The 19,768-nt window shown below is 41.6% G+C and overlaps 1 protein-coding gene across 2 annotated transcripts in view; it reads right to left on the reverse strand.

Moving 5' to 3' along the window:
• The window catches only part of LOC126278379 (tetratricopeptide repeat protein 21B-like), a 268,639-nt gene that overhangs the window by 64,710 nt on the left and 184,161 nt on the right, over positions 1 to 19,768 (reverse strand). For both annotated transcript variants that reach the window (XM_049978456.1, XM_049978457.1), the window contains exons 13-14: positions 17,098 to 17,204; positions 10,715 to 10,906 (exon numbers count right to left, since the gene is read on the reverse strand). In XM_049978456.1, coding sequence (XP_049834413.1) covers positions 10,715 to 10,906; positions 17,098 to 17,204 — 299 coding nt within the window. The remainder of the gene's footprint in view (positions 1 to 10,714; positions 10,907 to 17,097; positions 17,205 to 19,768) is intronic.

The raw sequence follows: 19,768 nt of genomic DNA on the forward strand, positions 1-19,768 counted from the left end.
CAGCTATGATCTACTCCCACTAACAGCGTCCTTAGGCATTCCCTCTTCAGTCCAGAGCACCTGTCTGGAGGCAGGCATTCTATTTTTGGTCTGCTACAGTTACAGGTGTTCTCTCTGTGGTCTGCTCCCAACAGAAACAGTCTTAGGCATTCCTTCTTTGATCCAGTGCAGCAGGCCAAATACAGTGTTTCATCTTCAGTCCCAGGCAACTGTCTGCATAATTGTTCTGTTTTTGGCTCGCTATGATTTCAGCTACTCTCTTTGCGGCCTGCTCCCACTAGAAGTGTCCCACGACGTACCATCTCTGGTCCAGTGACTTATCTGGGGTTCATTTTCCATGTCCACATTCTCAGTTCTCCTTTTTGCGGAGTTCTGCTGCTGCCCCTACTGCATTTTCACCAACTCCAGTGCAGGATCCCAGACTCTATTGGGTTGATACCCAGTGTCACAATTCATCAGGTTATTTGTCATCTCTATAAACCCTCCTATAACACTGTCCCAGTATCTGGGAGTTTGTGCCAAAGCCCTTGTTTCATCAGGTTTCATGAAATAATTGATTTCCAGACAGCGCTCAGCAACTGCTGATTTACTTCCCTGTCTTAGTCAGTTGTGTCTCGGATGTTGTTTGCACCTGATGCCCACTATCCTAGTTGTTTGGTCAATGTACAACATACCACATTGGCAAGGTGTATTGCAAATTCCTCATTTTCAGAGTCCAGAGTCATCTTTCACATTTCCCAATAGCCCTCTTGTTTTGGTAGGTGAACAGAACACACATTTGACATTGTGCTTCCTGAGAATCCTGCTTATTTTGACAGAAATAGATCCTGCATATGGCAGGTATACCACAATCTTTACCTCATCTTATCCTCTTCTAGAATGTGCGGTAGAGTGGCTGGTTGAAGGGTGTTCTGAATGTGCTTTACCATGTTTCCATTCTTGCAGAACACTGATCGTAGATGCTATATTTCTACTGCAAGATTATCTGGGTCTGAGAGGTGTACACGCCATGGATCAATGACATCAGGACTCCATTCTGCACTGGGTATGACAGCAGCTGGCTTGCTGGAATAAATCAGTGTGTGTAGGTTTGCAATATACTCTGTCACCAAATGAGCAATCTGCTCTTCTTTTGACAAGTACATCTAGTAACAGCAACTGGCCATCCTTTCTCAGTTCCAAGGTAAACTTAATATTTGGGCAGCATGAGTTCAGATGTTAGAGATAAGGTCACTGAGCCTTTCCATCCATGAAGACTGAGCACAAAGGTATCATCCAAATACTTGACGAAGCGTGTGGGTTTGTATCTTGCAATCTCTAATGCCTCCCCATTCAGATCTCTCCATGAACATATTGGCAACCACTGGAGACAGAGGACTGCTCATGGCTACAGCTTCTGTCTGTTCGTAATATTGGCCCCCATACAAAACATAAGATGAGGTCAGTATATGTCTGAGAAGGTCCAGCAGAGCATCATCAAATTTCTCTGCAATCAGTTCCAATGAGTCCTTCAATGACACCCTAGTGAACAGGGATAACAAATCAGAGAAATTCACAACAGGCAAACACCTGATGATAGCAGCAGACACATTTCCATATGGGATAGGTGAAGTACTACCACACAAAAATGCTGATGCTGAAAACACCCTATTGTACACACATTTAAAATACTAAATTCAATTCACGTTAACTATTAAAAACCTGAAAAGGAGGTACTTGCTATCAATGTGCAGTACAGATATTCCATGTATCTCTCTATGGCATAAAATTTTACCTTTTCACTGGCAATACACCATAAACCACACTTTTTTGGACTAAATAACACTATTTCACAATGAACAGCACAAAGATCACAGTGATGGGAATAATTATTAGTTCTTACAATTATCAAATATATTACAGACCAATTGTGAAACACACAAATGCAAAAACTCTTTCTCAGCTTCCAATATATCCAGACCTAGAATTGGGCAAACAAGGACTATTATCATACAATGCAGACACTTACATCAAGCATTTGCAGTCATGGTTATTTTTGTTTTATAAGCTTTAGGCCATGGTCTAAGACACATTTCTCTGGCTAACTGTTTGCCTCTTAATATTGAAGACAACATCAGAGATAATGAAGACTCATGTAGCAGTTTCAAACTTAGACAAGCTCAGTCAGGCAACTGTTTACTTGCATCCATGCAACGGTTGGTTTCTGACATCATTAGACCTCTGCTGAAGATCACGGAGTAGCATCAATGCATGTTTTGGAGCTCTTCGAGGGTAACAGCTGGCACTGTTGATTTTATGTCGCACAAAGGCTTGCAACTTGCACAGGGTGTTTCAAAAATGACCGGTATATTTGAAACGGCAATAAAAACTAAATGAGCAGTGATAGAAATACACCGTTTGTTGCAATATGCTTGGGACAACAGTACATTTTCAGGCAGACAAACTTTCGAAATTACAGTAGTTACAATTGTCAACAACAGATGGCGCTGCGGTCTGGGAAACTCTATAGTACGATATTTTCCGCATATCCACCATGCGTAGCAATAATATGGCGTAGTGTATGAATGAAATTAGCCGAAACCTTTGACAACGTGTCTGGTGGAATGGCTTCACATGCAGATGAGATGTACTGCTTGAGCTGTTCAATTGTTTCTGGATTCTGGCGGTACACCTGGTGTTTCAAGTGTCACAGGGGTTCATGTCTGGCGAATAGGGAGGTATGTTTCGGATAGCCCAAAGTAATCACACGATCATCGAAATATTCATTCAGGAAATTAAAGACGTCGGCCTTGCAATGTGGCCGGCACCATCTTGCATAAACCAGGAGGTGTTCGCAGTGACGTCTAAGGCAGTTTGTACCGCCACAAATTCACGAAGAATGTCCAGATAGCGTGATGCAGTAATCGTTTCGGATCTGAAAAATGGGCCAATGATTCCTTTGGAAGAAATGGCGGCCCAGACCAGTACTTTTTGAGGATGCAGGGACGATGGGACTGCAACATGGGGCTTTTCGGTTCCCCATATGCGCCAATTCTGTTTATTGATGAAGCCGTCCAGGTAAAAATAAGCTTTGTCAGTAAACCAAATGCTGCCCACATGCATATCGCCGTCATCAATCCTGTGCACTATATCGTTAGCGAATGTCTCTCGAGCAGCAATGGTAGCGGCGCTGAGGGGTTGCCGCGTTTCAATTTTGTATGGATAGAGGTGTAAACTCTGGCACATGAGACGATACGTGGACGTTGGCGTCATTTGGACCGCAGCTGCAACACAGCAAATGAAAACCCGAGGCCGCTGTTGGATCACCTGCTGCACTAGCTGCACGTTGCCCTCTGTGGTTGCCGTACGTGGTCGCCCTACCTTTCCAGCACGTTCATCCGTCACGTTCCCAGTCCGTTGAAATTTTTCAAACAGATCCTTTATTGTATCGCTTTTCAGTCCTTTGGTTACATTTAACCTCCATTGAAAACTTCGTCTTGTTGCAACAACACTGTGTTCTGGGCGGTGGTATTCCAACACCAGAAAAATCCTTTGTTCTAAGGAATAAACCATGTTGTCCACAGCACACTTGCACGTTGTGAACAGCACACGCTTACAGCAGAAAGACGACGTACAGAATGGCGCACCCACAGACTGTGTTGTCTTCTATATCTTTCACATCACTTGCAGCGCCATCTGTTGCTGAAAATTGTAACTACTGTAATTTTGAAAGTTTGTCCGCCTGAAAATGTACTGTTGTCCCAAGCGTATTGCAACAAACGGTGTATTTCTATCGCTGCTCATTTAGTTTTTATTGCCGTTTCAAATATACCGGTCATTTTTGAAACACCCTGTATAAAACCAATCCATTTTCTTTACTGTTAAAAATGAACTCACAAATTGCATTTATGATTCCAAATCAGTTGTCGAATATTTCAGGAAATGTGAAAACTTGTGTCATACCAGAACTTGAACCCAAATTTCCGACTTTTGTGAGCAGTTGCCTTAATGACTTTTGCTATCTGAGCGTGCTTCCAGAAGTGACCCAAATCTCCATTTGTCTTGGTGTCTACTCTTCCTTGTGTTCGCACTGTATTATCATGATTCCGCACAAGGTGAGACACTGTTTTCTCTTGTCATTGCTTCTCTATGACATGAAATACGGCATTGAAGTCTCTCAGACACTGAGTTGATAATCAACAGCTATAATCAATTAAGAATGAACTCAACAAAATGTAGCTGTTGATAGCCAACACAGAGTCTCAGAAAATGCAATGCTAAATTTCATGCCACAGAAAGGCAAAGATAAGAGAAAACAGTGTCTCGCCCTGTGCAGGACTCACAGTAGTATAGCACAAACACAAGGGAGCATAGACACCAGGACAAATTCAAATTTGGGGCATTCCTGGAAGTGTGCTTAGATAGCTGAAGTTGTTAAGGCAGATGCTCGCAACAAGTGGGTAATCCAGGTTCAAGTCCTGGGTTGGCACAAATTTTCATTTGTTCTCAAAAATTCTACAGCTGCTGTGGAACCATAATCACAATTTGCAAGTTCATTCTTAATTGAGTGCAGCTGTTGATCATCAATGTAGTGTCTCAGTCACTGCACTGCAGTATTTTCTGTTAAAGTTGGTTTTGTGTTTTTGAATTTCTATGAGCTCTCTGTATATCCTAGGAGAGTAATGACTGGATCCTGATAAAGCTATAGTGTCGGAGAAATGAATTTAGTAGTTCTATGGCTGCAGTGCATGATCTGCTATTGCTGATTAATCCATGTTTCCCAGGTGACAATTGCTCTTGTGTTCCTTGAAACAGGTGTTAATGCTTCTTTATGTAGTTCCCCTATATACTTGATTATATGAGCAAGGTATTTTATATTCCTTTGTCAGAAAAGTCAGGTTTTAAAAAAAATAGAAAATTGCCGTACCAAGTAATGATCCTAGCTGCTATTGAAGTATTCCCTTGGCTATCTACACACAGTTTCCAATGTTTCTCCGATGTCTTGGAAGAAAGCAGGGAAATTTTCTTCTGTGAGACTTGTCAGCTCATTTGTTCACAGCCCATTGGTTGTCTGTGATATCTTGATGACACTTTCCCTTCAATCGCCTTTCCACTCACGAAAACAAGAAAAAATCTCAAGGTGGGAGGTTGGGCGAATATGGCAGATGTGGGATGGCAATAACAGAATGTCAGGCCACATACTTGGTAACAGATAAAACAGTATGGCGTCTTGCATTGTCATGGAATACGAACCCGTCCTGACACTGCCACAAATTAGGGTGGCAATGTCGAGTTGCTTGCCACAGATGTTTCAACAGTCTGGTTTCTTGTTTGAACTAGAGGAACATACTCATGCTGACCTAATATTTACTATCAAAGAATGTGATGAACATTGTCTTTGTTCTCGATGATAGATGAATTTTTTTCAAGGCTGGTGATAAAGGACACTGCCATTGAGCACTTTCACACTTCCTGTGAGGGTCATACTTTGAAGCACCAACTTTCATCCCCCACAATAATCTTTGACAGAAATGTAGGATCATGTTTGGCTCTATCCAGTAGTTCAGCAGAAATTCTTCGTCTTTCCTCTTTCTGTTCATCTGTTAATGTGTGAGGGATAAGTTTTACATTACGTTTCCATTTCCCTAAATCTTCGCTTGAAATCTTATGACACACATCATGATCCAAATTGATTTCTTCTCATATTGCATGCACAGTTACATGATGGTCTTCTTGGAATAACTGCCTTACAAGCTTCACATTTGTATCAGTATGTGCTGTAGACAGCCAGTCAGCTCTGGGATCATCTTGCACTGAATCTCTGCCTTCACAAAATCTTTTGTGCCACTCGAAAACATGACTTCTTGAAATTTCCTCACCTGCACATGCTTGCTTAATCACAGTGCATGTTTCACTAGGGGCTTTCCCAAGCTTAATGCACAAATAAATAGTCATTCTTTGCTCACAGTCAGCATCCATTGTGTCACCAAAACTAAAGCATCAAGAACCCAAAGAGTGTGTTGCTAAACACAGCTCTACCATACATTGACTTTCTGAGTAAACGTAGCCAACATCATTTCAAGGAGGCACACATTCCAGGTAACATAAAAACAACATTTGTTCCTTTTTAGTATTTCAAACTCAGAAATGAAAAATCTTGTCCTGGAACATTACTGTATAGGAGTATAACCCTGTTGAGGAAAATGCCAAGTGTTAGGTGTAGTCCTCCACAGCACCCTTTTTTCTGAAACTAGTTCTTAAATGTCAAGCTCTTCCTCTAAGAACTTCACTTCACAGATTCTTTTAGCCCGGTCCACCAATGTTTTGCTCAAGCCTCTTTTTTTGTTGGGGTGGTGATTTAAACTTTTGTGAAGGTACCTGTCCATTTGTGTGGGCTTTCTGTGGACTTTGTGGCCTAAAACTCCACCAGGTTTTCCCTACCAGAATCTGTGAACAGCAGTACTTGGAGGAAGTACTTGATCATTTGAGAAACATACACCCCAAAGCAATGGCAATGTGGAATGATTCATCACAATGTTCATTGCACATATGTAAAAAAAATTAATAGATAGTAAATCACCGGCAATGGCCCTGACTCTTCTATTAACTTCTTACAGAATAATGCAGAACAATTAAAAATCTGGTGATGGTGTTGCAACAACATCAACAGCCAAAACGTTTGTTGACACTACAGACATCACGGACATTACATCCTTGCCAATGGCACATACTTCGACTCTGCCCAGGAGCAGCAACCTGAGGCAGAAAATTCCAAAAGTGTCTAGCTGGAAACCATAAACAATGTATACGTCTTTTTGGAACAAATGACCATGGTGTTCTTGGGCAAGAACACCTTTTCAAGGCCACTGGAACCTTATCCAGCCACAGTAGCCCCACCAACCATCAGCCATTTGGCCTGCAGATGTAGCACCGACATTACAATCTCAGTTCACTGCCAGACACGGACAGTTAACAGCAACTGGACTGAGCATCTGCCTCATCTATTCTCTTGCCTGAGCAGTCTTACAAACACACTGCTGGCATAAACCTTGCCTGTATGAGGGTCTACCAATGGTACTGAGGATGAGCCAGTGTACTGCAGGCACTACAACCAACAATGCCTCATCAATGGACTGATGCCTTCAACCTTCAGCCCACACAAACCAGACCATTTATTCAATTTACTAAAGTCCGAGACAACTTAGATGATGTCTATGAATACAAGTAAGATTAGGGTAATACACACAACAGAACAATTAGTTGAAACAGTTTGTGAGCTGGTGGTTAGTAAAAACAGAATACTGCAAAACAGAAGATAATAAACATACTGGATACAATTTGAATGAGCATATGAAATTGCCCGCTGGGTATGTAAACCATAATACTGTGGCAGTTGCAAAAGAAACAATGGGAGTAAATAACAAGATTCTGGCATAACTGTATGATGATTTTGTCAATGATTATGAGAGTAGAGATGAGCAACTGACAAAAAAAATGAGAATCAAGATTTATCCAGCGCCAAAAAGTGAACTACAAGGCAATATATTAATGCAATTGAGTTGCATATGTATGGACATATGCAGAAATTATTAAAGCATAATCTGATGTCCACGATTGTGGATAAGTACACCTGGATTTCATAAGATGACTGTGCAAAAACTACAACACACAAAGAAAAATGACACATATCAGTGGACAGAGCAAAACTCCAAGTTTCAATTCATAATATGCACCATGGCATTGTTGCAGACTGTACTTCTCATGTTAGAACATGGTGTATAATGGAGTGCCCTATACATTTTGCATCTTGGACTTCACTATATGTAAGTCATTTGTGACGGTTCAGTGATGACTGTACCAAATATCAGGTAAAAGCTCCAACATACAAAACAGTCCATGGGTGGACCACTCTGTGAGACTGGCTTTTTATGGGGTGCAAAGAAAACAGGGCAGCCCGAACTGTCAGAAAAGAAGCCTGAGATCGTTTGGTAAGCATTCAGCAAAAGTCTGAAGAAATCAACAATAAATGCGAGCAACGAACTACAGAAAACTGACTAGTGCACTCTATGCAAACTTCTGCATGTAAAACCTTACCACCTACAATTGTTATATGCAATGATTTCCCAAGACAATGAACTACATTCTGACTTCTGTAGTGACATGCAGCAGCTACCAAAGGAATCTGTTTCATTTGTGTGCAATAGTTAATCATCATAATATGCGTGCTTGGGACAGTGAACATTCACACAAGATTTTGAAACACACTCATGATTTATCTAAAGTTACCGTCTTTTGTCCCATGTTGCTCCTCTCCTCCTGCCATCAGGGAGGATAGATTAGATTAGATTAATACTTGTTCCATAGATCATGAATACGACACTTCATAATGATGTGGAATGTGTCAGGTTAATAAATGATGTCTGTACAAGATATTACATTACACAAAATATTGCATGACACTAATGTTTAAGTTTTTTTCCCTCCCTTAATTTATATCTAAAAATTCAGCCAATGAGTAGAAGGAGTTGTCATCTAGAAATTCTTTTAATTTATTTTTAAATGTTGGTTGGCTATCTGTCAGGCTTTTGATGCTGTTTGGTAGGTGAACAAAGACTTTTGTGGCAGCATAATTTACCCTTTTCTGTGCCAAAGTCAGATTTAACCCTGCATAGTGAAGATTATCCTTTCTCCTGGTGTTATAGCTATGCACACTGCTATTACTTTTGAACTGGGTTGGATTGTTAACAACAAATTTCATAAGTGAATATATATACTGTGAGGATCACTAGATCCTTAAATAGATGTCTGCAGGATGACCGTGGGTGGGCTCCAGCAATTATTCTGATTACGGGTTTTTGAGCAATGAATACTTTTCTACTCAACGATGAATTACCCCAGAATATGATGCCATACGAAAGCAGTGAATGAAAGTAAGCATAGTAAGCTAATTTACTGGGAGTCTTATCACCAAAATTTGCACTAACCCTAATAGCATACGTAGCTGAACTCAGACGTTTCAGCAGACCATCAATGTGTTGCTTCCAGTTTAACCTCTCATCAATGGACACACCTAAAAATTTTGAAAATTCTACCTTAGCTACAACCTTCTGTTCAAAGTCTATATTTATTACTGGAGTTGTGCCATTTACTGTACGGAACTGTACATACTGTGTTTTATCAAAATTTAAAGAGTGTCCGTTTGCTGAGAACCACTTAATAATTTTGTCAAAAACATCATTTACAATTAAATCACTTAGTTCTTGGTTTTTGGATGTTATTACTATACTTGTATCATCAGCAAAAAGAACTAACTTCGCATCTTCATCAATGTGGAATTAAGTCATTAATGTATATCAAGAACAGTACAGGACCTAAGACCGAACCCTGTGGGACCCTGTACTTGATAGCCCCCCAGTTTGAGGAATCAACTGTTGTTTTAACATTACATGAACCACTTATTTCAACTATCTGCATTCTTCCAGTTAAGTATGAGTTAAACCATTTGTGCACTGCCCCCCTCAAACCATAATGATTTGGCTTATCTAAAAGAATTGCATGATTTACACAATCAAAGGCCTTTGAGAGATCGCAAAAAATACCAATGGGTGATGTCCGGTTATTCAGAGCATTTAATATTTGGTCAGTGAAAGCGTATATAGCATTTTCTGATTGAATTTGTGTACTTGGACATGCAGTAGCAATGGCTTATGCCACAATTACAACACAAAAGTGGAGACTTCATTTTAAAACAAGCCAGTGCTCCACCAGTTGTCCAGCCTCCACTGCTGGCATTTAATTTGGAAGAACTGCAAAGAAGGACAATTAACACGGTTGGTGATATCAACTATGACATGTTGGGACATTTATGGCAAATGTTTGACAATCATATTGATGTTTGTCACATCATAAACAGTACCCATATTGAGCAACTGTAATGCGAATTAAAAACATTAAGAGATGCTCTATCCACTGACATGTGTCTATTGTCTGTTTGTCTTTTAGCTCTCATGCAGTTGTATTCTGAAATCCTGGGGTACATGTAAATAACAATATACTTTAATTTAAGGAAAATTATAGTTAAGCATCCTATTGATGAAGATATCATTACAGGTGCCTGTATTAATCACGAGTATCTTCTATTCATATAGAGTGTGCATGACAAAGCCCGCCTGGCTAGCTGCACAATCTAACAAGCTGCTTCCCGAGTGGGAAGGTGTGCCGGCTGACCCAGCGGATTAGTGTGGAGGTCCGGTATGCCAGCCAGCCTGTGGATGGTCTTTAGGTGGTTTTCCACCTGCCTCGGTGAAGGCGGGCTGGTTCCTCTTATTCCGCCTCAGTTACACTACGTTGGCAATTTCTGCGCAAACACTGTCTCCACATACGCCTACACCATAATTACTCTACCATGCAAACATTTGGGGCACATTAGTCTGGTATGAGAAGTTCCCGGCTGGGGGGGGAGTCAACTGGGGGCTGAACCGCACAATAACCCTGAGTTCCGCATGCGATGGTGGTGGGGTGGGTGGAATGCTGTGGCCTGTTGAAGGGTTGTGAAACACTCAGGGCTACAACGGGACAAAGCCTCTCTGTTGTTTCTAGGTCCCTGGTTCAATATACAATACATGCCAAAGTAATAATCTCTGTGATACAGCTATGTAATCTATATTTTTTATGTCTAAACTGTTCTAAAGAAATTCCACCAGTATGTGAATGATAATCACTATGGGTTAAATACCTGCATATACAACTTGGCCATTGCAACTAAGGCAGTGCGGTCACTGGGAGCATGAACAAGTGCTTCCTTGTAAAGTTGTACGGCTCCAGAATGGTCACGAAGTGCTGCTGCCAGTTCTGCTGCCTTTCGACAAAGAGCTGCTGCTTCAGAACGTAGAGTTACATTGTCCGAAGCTCTGCGACACAGTCGAACCTAATGGTAAATTGTTACTGTTATGATTACGGCAGACAAACTACACAAAAAATAGAGGGTAAAAACAGTAGATAGAGAAGGAAAGTAAGATAGGAAAGGGAGAAAGTAATAAGAGATTTGGGACAGGTATGCACAATGAATGGTATTCTGCCAATAGTTCTTCCACTCAAGGAGCGTCTGCCCATTTCACAACAGAAGTCCCTTCAAGTCCCACACTCATGTCAGCCATAAACATCACATGAACAGTGATAAGCTACCACTCTCCCAAAGTGCTCCATCACGTGTCAGCAAAGAAACAAATAAGTGTTATCCACCCACATTTTTAATAAATACCCTAGACTAGCCACCTTGTCAACTGATTCTATAATTTAATCTTATGAAAAGGAAAGTTGCTACTCACCATATTGTGGCGATGCTGAGCTGCAGATAGGCACAATAAAAAGAAAGTTACAAATTAGCTTTCAGCTGGTAACTCAAGCCACACTGCAAGCAGCTGCATTGGGTGCATGGAGGAGGCTGGGACTGGGAGGGGGAGGGACAGTGGGGGTCAGTGAAGTGCTGCTGGAGAGCACGAGGTGGAGAGAGGGTAGGGCAATTATGTGAAGGTGTGCAGTCGAGATGTTAGAAGGAGGGCAGCAGGGGAAGGGTGGGGCGCAGGTAGTGGGAAAGAAGATAAGTAAAAAGACTGGGTGCAATGGTGGAATGAAGTCTGGGTAGTGCTGAAATGGGATCGGAGAATGGGCTGGATGGATGAGGACAATGACTAACGACATTGAGGCCAGGAGGGTTACGCGAACATAGGATTTATTGCAGGGAAAGTTCCCATCTGCGCAGTTCAGAAAAGATGGTGTTGGTGGGAAGGATGCATATGGCACAGGTTGTGCAACAGTCACTCAAATGCAGGATGTCATGTTGGGATGCATGCTCAACAACATGGTTGTCCACTTTTTTCTTGGCCACAGTTTGTCAGTGGCCATTCATGCGGACAGACAGCTTGTTGGTAGTCATGCCACATAGAATGCAGTACAGCGGTTGCAACTGACCTTGTAGATCACATGACTCATTTCACAGATAGCTCTGCCTTTGATGGGATAGGTGATGCTTCTGTCTGGACTAGAGTAGATGGTGGTGGGAGGATGTGTGGAACAGGTCTTGCATCTAGTTCTATTACAAGAGTATGAGCTATGAGGTAAAGGGTTGGGAGCAGCGGTTGTGTAGAGATGGACAAGTATATTGTGTAGGTTCGGTGGATGGCGGAATACCACTGTGGGAGGAGTGGGAAGGATAGTGGGCAGGACATTTCTCATTTCAGGGCATGACAAGAGGTAGTTGAAACACTGGTGGAGGATGTAATTCAATTGCCCCAATCCTGTGTGGTACTGACTTATGAGGGGAATGTTCCTCTGTGGCCGGACGGTAAGACTGAAAAGGTAAGGCAAGGGAGATTTGTTTTTGTACAAGGTTGGGAGGATAATTAGGGTCTGTGAAGGCTCCAGTGAGACTTTCGGTATATTTTGAGAGGGACTGCTCGTCACTGCAGAAATGACAACCATGGGTGGCTAGGCTGTATGGTAGGGACTTCTTGGTATGGAACGCGTAGTCATTGTCGAAGTGGAGGTATTGCTGGTGGTTAGTAGGTTTTATATGGGCAGAGGTACTGATGTAGTCATCTTTGAGGTGGAGATCAACATCTAGAATGGTGGCTAGTTGGGTTGTGGGTTGAGAAGGACAAGGTGAAGCAAATGGGGGAGAATCTGTTGAGGTTCTGGAGGAATGTGGGTAGGGTGTCCTCAACCTCGACCCAGGTCGCAAAGATGCCATCAATGAATCTGAACCAGGTGAGGGGTTTAGGATTCTGGGTGTTAGGAAGTATTCTCTAGATAGCCCACGAATAGGTTGGCATAGGATGGTGCCACGTGGGTGCCCATAGCTGTACCTCGGAACTGTTTGTAAGTAATGCCTCCCGTGGAGATGTAATTGTGAGTGAGCATACAATTGGTAATGGCAACTAGGAAGGAGGTTGAAGGGTTTGAGGATTGATGGTGAGGCAAGGTACAAGGTTAAGAAATACTGGAAAGTTAATGGAGGGTGATTTGCGGTGAGTGGGGGGTGGATCATGGGTGGATGGGTGAGTGAACTGAGTTGGGCAGGGTTCAATATTAGTCTTTGATTGAGTCTGATTCGTAGGGTTGGGGCCAGAAAGTTTGTTCACTGTATGGACTGGGAGAATGAGTGAAGATCTTTAAAAATTCCTGCATGATTGAATTTGGGAGTGGAGCAAAAGAAGAGTCCTTTGGAAAGGACTGATATTTCTGTGGGGCTAAAGTTACTGGAGGAAAGGTTCATCACTGTGTTATGGGTCTGTTTTGGTTGTGGATTCTGTATGGTGGTGAGAGTTAGTTTTGGAGGGTGTGGTAAATGTAGTAGGTCTGCAAGATAGAGTTTGTCAGCAATGAGGGGATGTGGGTGAGGTTTGGAGGTTGTTGTAGAGGTGGTGGACATGGTACTCCAATGTGGGATTAGGAAGTGAGCAAGGTGGGGCCCTTTTAGAGGTGGCGTTTCATATGTTGATCTAGTGCCAGGAGCGCAAGAGTTTCAATGTGTGTTATGGATTCCAGCAATTTAGAATTGCATAGCAAGAGAATTCTGCAGATGGAGAGGAGGTACTGCAAGGTGGTTTGGGCTTGGTTGACATAGTTTTGCAGGACCTCTCACCCCTACCACATCCCGCACTCCTATCTTCTATGTGCTTCCTAAAGTCCATAAACCCAACCACGCAGAGCACCCCATTGTGGCCAGTTGCTGTGGCCCCATTGAGAGAATCTCTGCTCTCGTAGACCTAAAGCTTCAACCTATTACCCGGAACCTATCCTCCTATAGAAAAGATACCAACCATTTCCTCCACTGACTCTCCACAGTTCCTGTGAATGGTTATTGTGCCCCCACTGAGAAAATCTCTGCTCTTGTAGAACGACCTATTACTCAAAACCTACCCTCCTACACTCATGCTCATAAATTAGGGATAATGCCGATACATGGTGAAACAATGCTCTGGTGGGTGGTTTTCAGGTTTAAATCACCTTGGGGTATGACCATGCAGTGCATTTGACCTGCAGTCATCCCACGGTGGCGCTGGCAGCAGTCCACATACACAGAGAGATGTTGGTGCATGTCAGAGTATGGTGCAGCGAGTAAGTGTTCAGATGTTTTCAGACGTGCTAATGGTGACTGTATGTTGACAATGGCTCAAAAAAAGACATATTGATGCTGTTATGAGGGGTAGAATACTAGGGCGACTGGAGGCTGGTCAAACACAGCAAGTCGTAGCATGAGCCCTCTATGTGCCACAAAGTGTGATCTCAAGATTATGGCAACAATTCCAGCAGACTGCAAATGTGTCCAGGTGCTACAGTACAGTGTACAACACCACAAGAAGACTGATATCTCACCATCAGTGCCTGCAGACGGCCACGGAATACTGCAGGCAGCCTTGATCAGGACTTTACCGCAGCCACTGGAACAGTTGTCTCCAGACACAGTCTACAGACAACAGAACAAACATGGTTTATTCACCTGGAGACCTGAAAGGTGCATTCCACTGACCCCTGGTCACAGGAGAGCCCGTAAAGCCTGGTGTGAAGAACACAGTACATGGTCATTGGAACAGTGGTCCCAGGTTATGTTCACAGACAAGTCCAGGTATAGTCTGAACAGTGATTCTCGCCGGGTTTTCTTATGGCGCAAACCAGGAAACAGATAACAACCCCTTAATGTCCTTGGAAGGGACCTGTATGGAGGTCGTGGTTTGATGGTGTGGGGTGGGATTATGACTGGTGCACGTACACCCCTGGATGTCTTTGCCAGAGGAACTGTAACATGTCAGGTTTATCGGAGCGTCATTTTGCACCAGTATGTCTGCCTTTTCAGGGGTGCAGTGGGTCCCACCTTCCTCCTGATGGATGATAACACATGACGCCACCGAGCTGCCATCGTGGAAGAGTACCTTGAAACAGAAGACATCAGGCAAATGGAGTGGTCTGCCTGTTCTCCAAACCTAAACCCCATTGAACACGTCTGGGATACTCTCAGTCGACGTATCGCTTCCACTGACGTATCACTTCGGTCAGCGTATCGCTGCATGTCTTCAAATGCCTACGGCACGTCAGGAGCTCTGACAGGCACTGGTGCAAGAATTGAAGGCTGTACCCCAGCAGCTGGTCGACCACCTGATGCAGAGTATACCAACCCATTGTGCGGCCTGTGTACGTGTGCATGGTGATCATATCCCATATTGATGTCAGGGTACATGCGCAGGAAAGAGTGGCGTTTTGTAGCACATGTGTTTCGGGATGGTTTTCTCAACTTATCACCAATACTGTGGACTTATAGGTCTGTATTGTGTGTGTTCCCTATGCGCCTATGCTATTAGTGCCAATTTTGTGTAGTCCCACGTTTTGTGGCACCATATTCTGCAATTATCCTTAATTTATGAGCATGAGTGTATATAAAAGATACCAACCAATTCCTTCACTGACTATCCACAGTTCCTGTTCCTTTACCACACGGTGCCGTGCTCATTACTATTGATGCCACCTCCCTTTACACTAACATCCCTAATGCTCATGGCCTTACCACTATTGAACACTACTTTTCCTAATGCCTAACCAGCCGCCACTCCCATCACGCACTGGTGCAGCTGCTCACAGTGTGGCTTCAGTTGCCAGAGACTGCAGTCATGTGTGTGTGAGTTGTGTTTGCATATATATATATATATATGTATATATATATATATATATATATATATATGTGTGTGTGTGTGTGTGTGTGTGTGTGTGTGTGTGTGTGTGTGGTCTGTTTTTGATGAAGGCTGTTCTGTTTTTGATGAAGGCCATACTGGCCGAAAGCTAATTTGTGACATTCTTTTTGTCATGCCTATCTGCGACTCAGCATCTCTGCTATATGGTGAGTAGCAACTTTTCTTTTCATAATATTATAACATTCCACCCTGGATTTTCCATTATTTGAGTCTATGATTTCATTATCAATTTGTACAATCTCTGTTGTGACATGTTGCTTATTCATTATTTTAGTCTTAATATAGTTGAGCTTCAGGTCTCTCTGCAAACTTGCTCTATTAATTCCTTCCATTAGTCCCAGCAGCCACAAACTTTACAGTGAGGTGCTTTGGGTGCTTCATTGATACAGATATTGCAGAGCAGGTGCATCAGAGGGGTATCTGTGGAGAGACCAGAAGAGGGACAGCAGTCTAATCAGTAGTTTCTGGATAACTGACTGATCTTCCTTTGTTGTGTTAGCCTAAGTGACTTTACTGTGTTGGTAATATGAACAGCTTAAAACAAGGGGAAATGACATAGATTATATTTTACAATGATGTACAGCTATACTGTATGGTTTAATGATGATGGCGCATTCAGCTGTCTGTGTGGGGAGTACTAACAGGGTGTATATGCGGACAAGAAAAAACAAAAATCCCATATTTTTCTCTGATCTTCCAGTTAAAACACACTTTTTTCCACACGAAAATACACTTCTTCCAAGGTGAAAATACACTTTCTCCATGATAAGCAACTGTGTACTTCACCCCGGAGCTGTAAAAAATCAGGATATAAAATTTAGACTGGCAATGGCAAGGAAAGCGTTTCTGAAGAAGAGAAATTTCTTAAAATCGACTATAGATTTAAGTGTCAGGAAGTCATTTCTGAAAGTATTTATATGGAGTGTAGCCATGTATGGAAGCGAAACATGGACGATAAATAGTTTGGACAAGAAGAGAATAGAAGCTTTCGAAATGTGGTGTTATAGAAGGATGCTGAAGATTAGATGGGTAGATTACATAACTAATGAGGAAGTATTGAATAGGATTGGGGAGAAGAGAAGTTTGTGGCACAACTTGACTAGAAGAAGGTCTCGGTTGGCAGGACATGTTCTGAGGCATCAAGGGATCACCAATTTAGTACTGGAGGGCAGTGTGGAGGGTAAAAATTGTAGAGGGAGACCAAGAGATGAATACACTAAGCAGATTCAGAAGGATGTAGGTTGCAGTAGGTACTGGGAGATGAAGAAGCTTGCACAGGATAGAGTAGCACGGAGAGCTGCATCAAAACAGTCTCGGGACTGAAGACCACAACAACAATGGTATGACATATACTGCATGAAATTTAATCACATACCTGACAATCACGTGCCTCCCGCAAAGCTGTAAGAGCTCCAGCAGTGTCTCGAGCCCGTTCTCGGATTTTTGAAAGTTGTCGCAGCAGGTTAACTCGATACTCCAGACCTATAATAACATCAACTGATTACTATAAAAATCATTAATGAAACCAATGATTCCAATGATGATTTAAACATTTTTTACTTGAAATGTAAACTCTTAGTCTGCTCCCTAAAATTTTTACGGCAACGCCTGGAAGATGGTGTCAAATTTAGCAAACACATGTGCATTGTTGCCAGCCATCTTTGGTGTGTATATTGTACATAAGGCAATAACGTAAACACTTGTCTAATATTTTCTGTTGTTAATAAATAAGACTTTAAACACTTCTGGTCAGAGTACTACAAAGTATGGTACACTATTGTCCACCAATTCAGTCAAGATTAATTAATTTAATGAGTGCTTCCAGTCAGCCACTACTCTGCAGTTACTGAATCTGTCTTTTTCGGAAGAAAGACTATGAATACAAAAACAATAAACTTGTTACAATAGATGTGTGAAAAAGGGGGGCTCACACTGACAATCAAATTAGTCCATGAACACATTGTCATCCTTAGAAGCTGTGTTCACAGCACCCATCCTGGCAGTTTGTAAGTACATAGAACATTCACAATGGGAGTGGCAAACTAGTTTCATCACACTGAACTGCAAAATAAATAAACTGAAGTGGAGCATATGTTTGACTGCCAAAATCCCCTTGATTTGGCTCTGTCAGCTTCTTTCCTGAGAGGCTCTCAGGAAAGAAGCTACATATAATGTTAAATTAATTTCCTACACACACATAGCCCCATGTAATGCCAAAATATTTAGGTCAGAGAGTCATTAAAGCAAAGGTAGCATTAAAAAAATGCTGTCAACACGGCGCACACCCCGCAGGCAAAGCAATATAATTTTTCCATTCTATTTATTTGTGGAATATACACAATTACTAATAAAAGCCAGACCTGAAGAAAGGGGGGGGGGGGGGGGGGGGGGAAGGAGCGGCAGACATCAGGTGACAGACTATATTACAACCAGATCAGTTCAATTATTCAGTCAAATTTTATAAATAAGATATATTTGACAGCTTCAAACCACATTTAACAGAAACTGCTAAAGTTTTATTTATTTCCAACACCAGAACTATAACTGCTAGTTAACACAGTCCAGAGCTTCCACTACTTTAATTGCATACTGGTTGTGGAAGTTGGAGGACTGAGAAGTCACTCAGGCCCAACACTGAGAGAGGTCTACCTGTTGTGAGGTTGAGAACATATTTGGAGTTCAAAAGTAATAAGGTATCTCAAACACAACAATGTCCTCTACAGGACCTATTATAGATTTTGAAAACATTGATCAAGCAAAATCCAATTTTCTTTTCTCATATGACACCTTAAAAGCCACAGATCAGGATAATCAGACAGATGACGTAGTTTTTATCTTCTGAAAAGTATTTGACCATGTACAACACCAACACATACAAATAAAAAAAAATCATAAGGGATCTCAAACAAAATCTGTGACTGTAATGAAGAATTCTTGGTATGGTGGACACAGCACAAGATGAAAACGTTTACTTGAAATGCAGCGAATAGTTGAAACTAGCCAGTACTGTGGAATTAAACATTACGTTTCAAATGCATTGACTGCCTCTGCAGAAAAGGTTAATAAAAGCCAAATTTCATTAGCAAACAGACACAAATAGCTTCATTGTTCTGCAAAGCAATTAATGCTTGACTGTCAGAAAGGTGGAAATAAAATAAAATCTGAAACTAATAACATATTTTAGCCTTTTGTAATTATGTGGTGCACATCTTTCTGAAAAGTCTGAAACATAAAACATGTGTGTTCAAGGAAATGTAAGACATGGAAATATTTGTAATCGGGAGAGCAAGAACTCTTCAAAAAATTTGCTCTCTTTGTTGCCTATTAGCTAATAACTTGCTGTTTGGGTGACATAAAATTAAATATAGGATACATAAAACCAATAAAGCCAAGAGGCAAGCAAGAAAGTACATATTTCTTCAGTCCTTAGCTCCTAGCATTTTACATGGCGTGCTTTCTTTTCTGCAAAAGAATCTATTTCCTCATTAAAGTTCATCAAACGTTCTGCTACATGAAAAATCGAAATGTCGCTATCTAATACTGAAAAAGCTGTTAATACAAATAATACCCAAGACTGATGTGGTTTCTCGATCTGATTATGTCTATTTTGTCACTGTCTGCTAGATGAAACAAAATAGGCCTTTCTAATATTGCAGCATTTTTATAACACACACCAAATAAATGAGACTGTTTTGGCACAAATGGTCATTTTTATAACACAACAGAATATAATTCATGAAGTACCAATATCAAAAGCCTATTAGACCTACTACAAGCAAAAATCTTTATGCTAGGAAATAGTTTCACATTTGATTCATACACACCCGCTTGTCAAGCATGAGATCGAAAAGTAATATTATCATCTTATTCTTCCATAATTTGTGTGATGTCACCATTTCTTCTCTTTCCTTGTCCTAACAAACAATATTGTCATCATCAATTCTGTAGCTATTCCTGCCATTGACAATTCTCCGGTTAGGCATTGCTGCATATTCGCACAACACGTTTTCTGCATTACTTCCACAACAGAACTTAAGTCGATGCTA

This window comes from Schistocerca gregaria, chromosome 6 (genome assembly GCF_023897955.1).
Source record: "Schistocerca gregaria isolate iqSchGreg1 chromosome 6, iqSchGreg1.2, whole genome shotgun sequence".
NCBI lineage: Eukaryota > Metazoa > Arthropoda > Insecta > Orthoptera > Acrididae > Schistocerca > Schistocerca gregaria.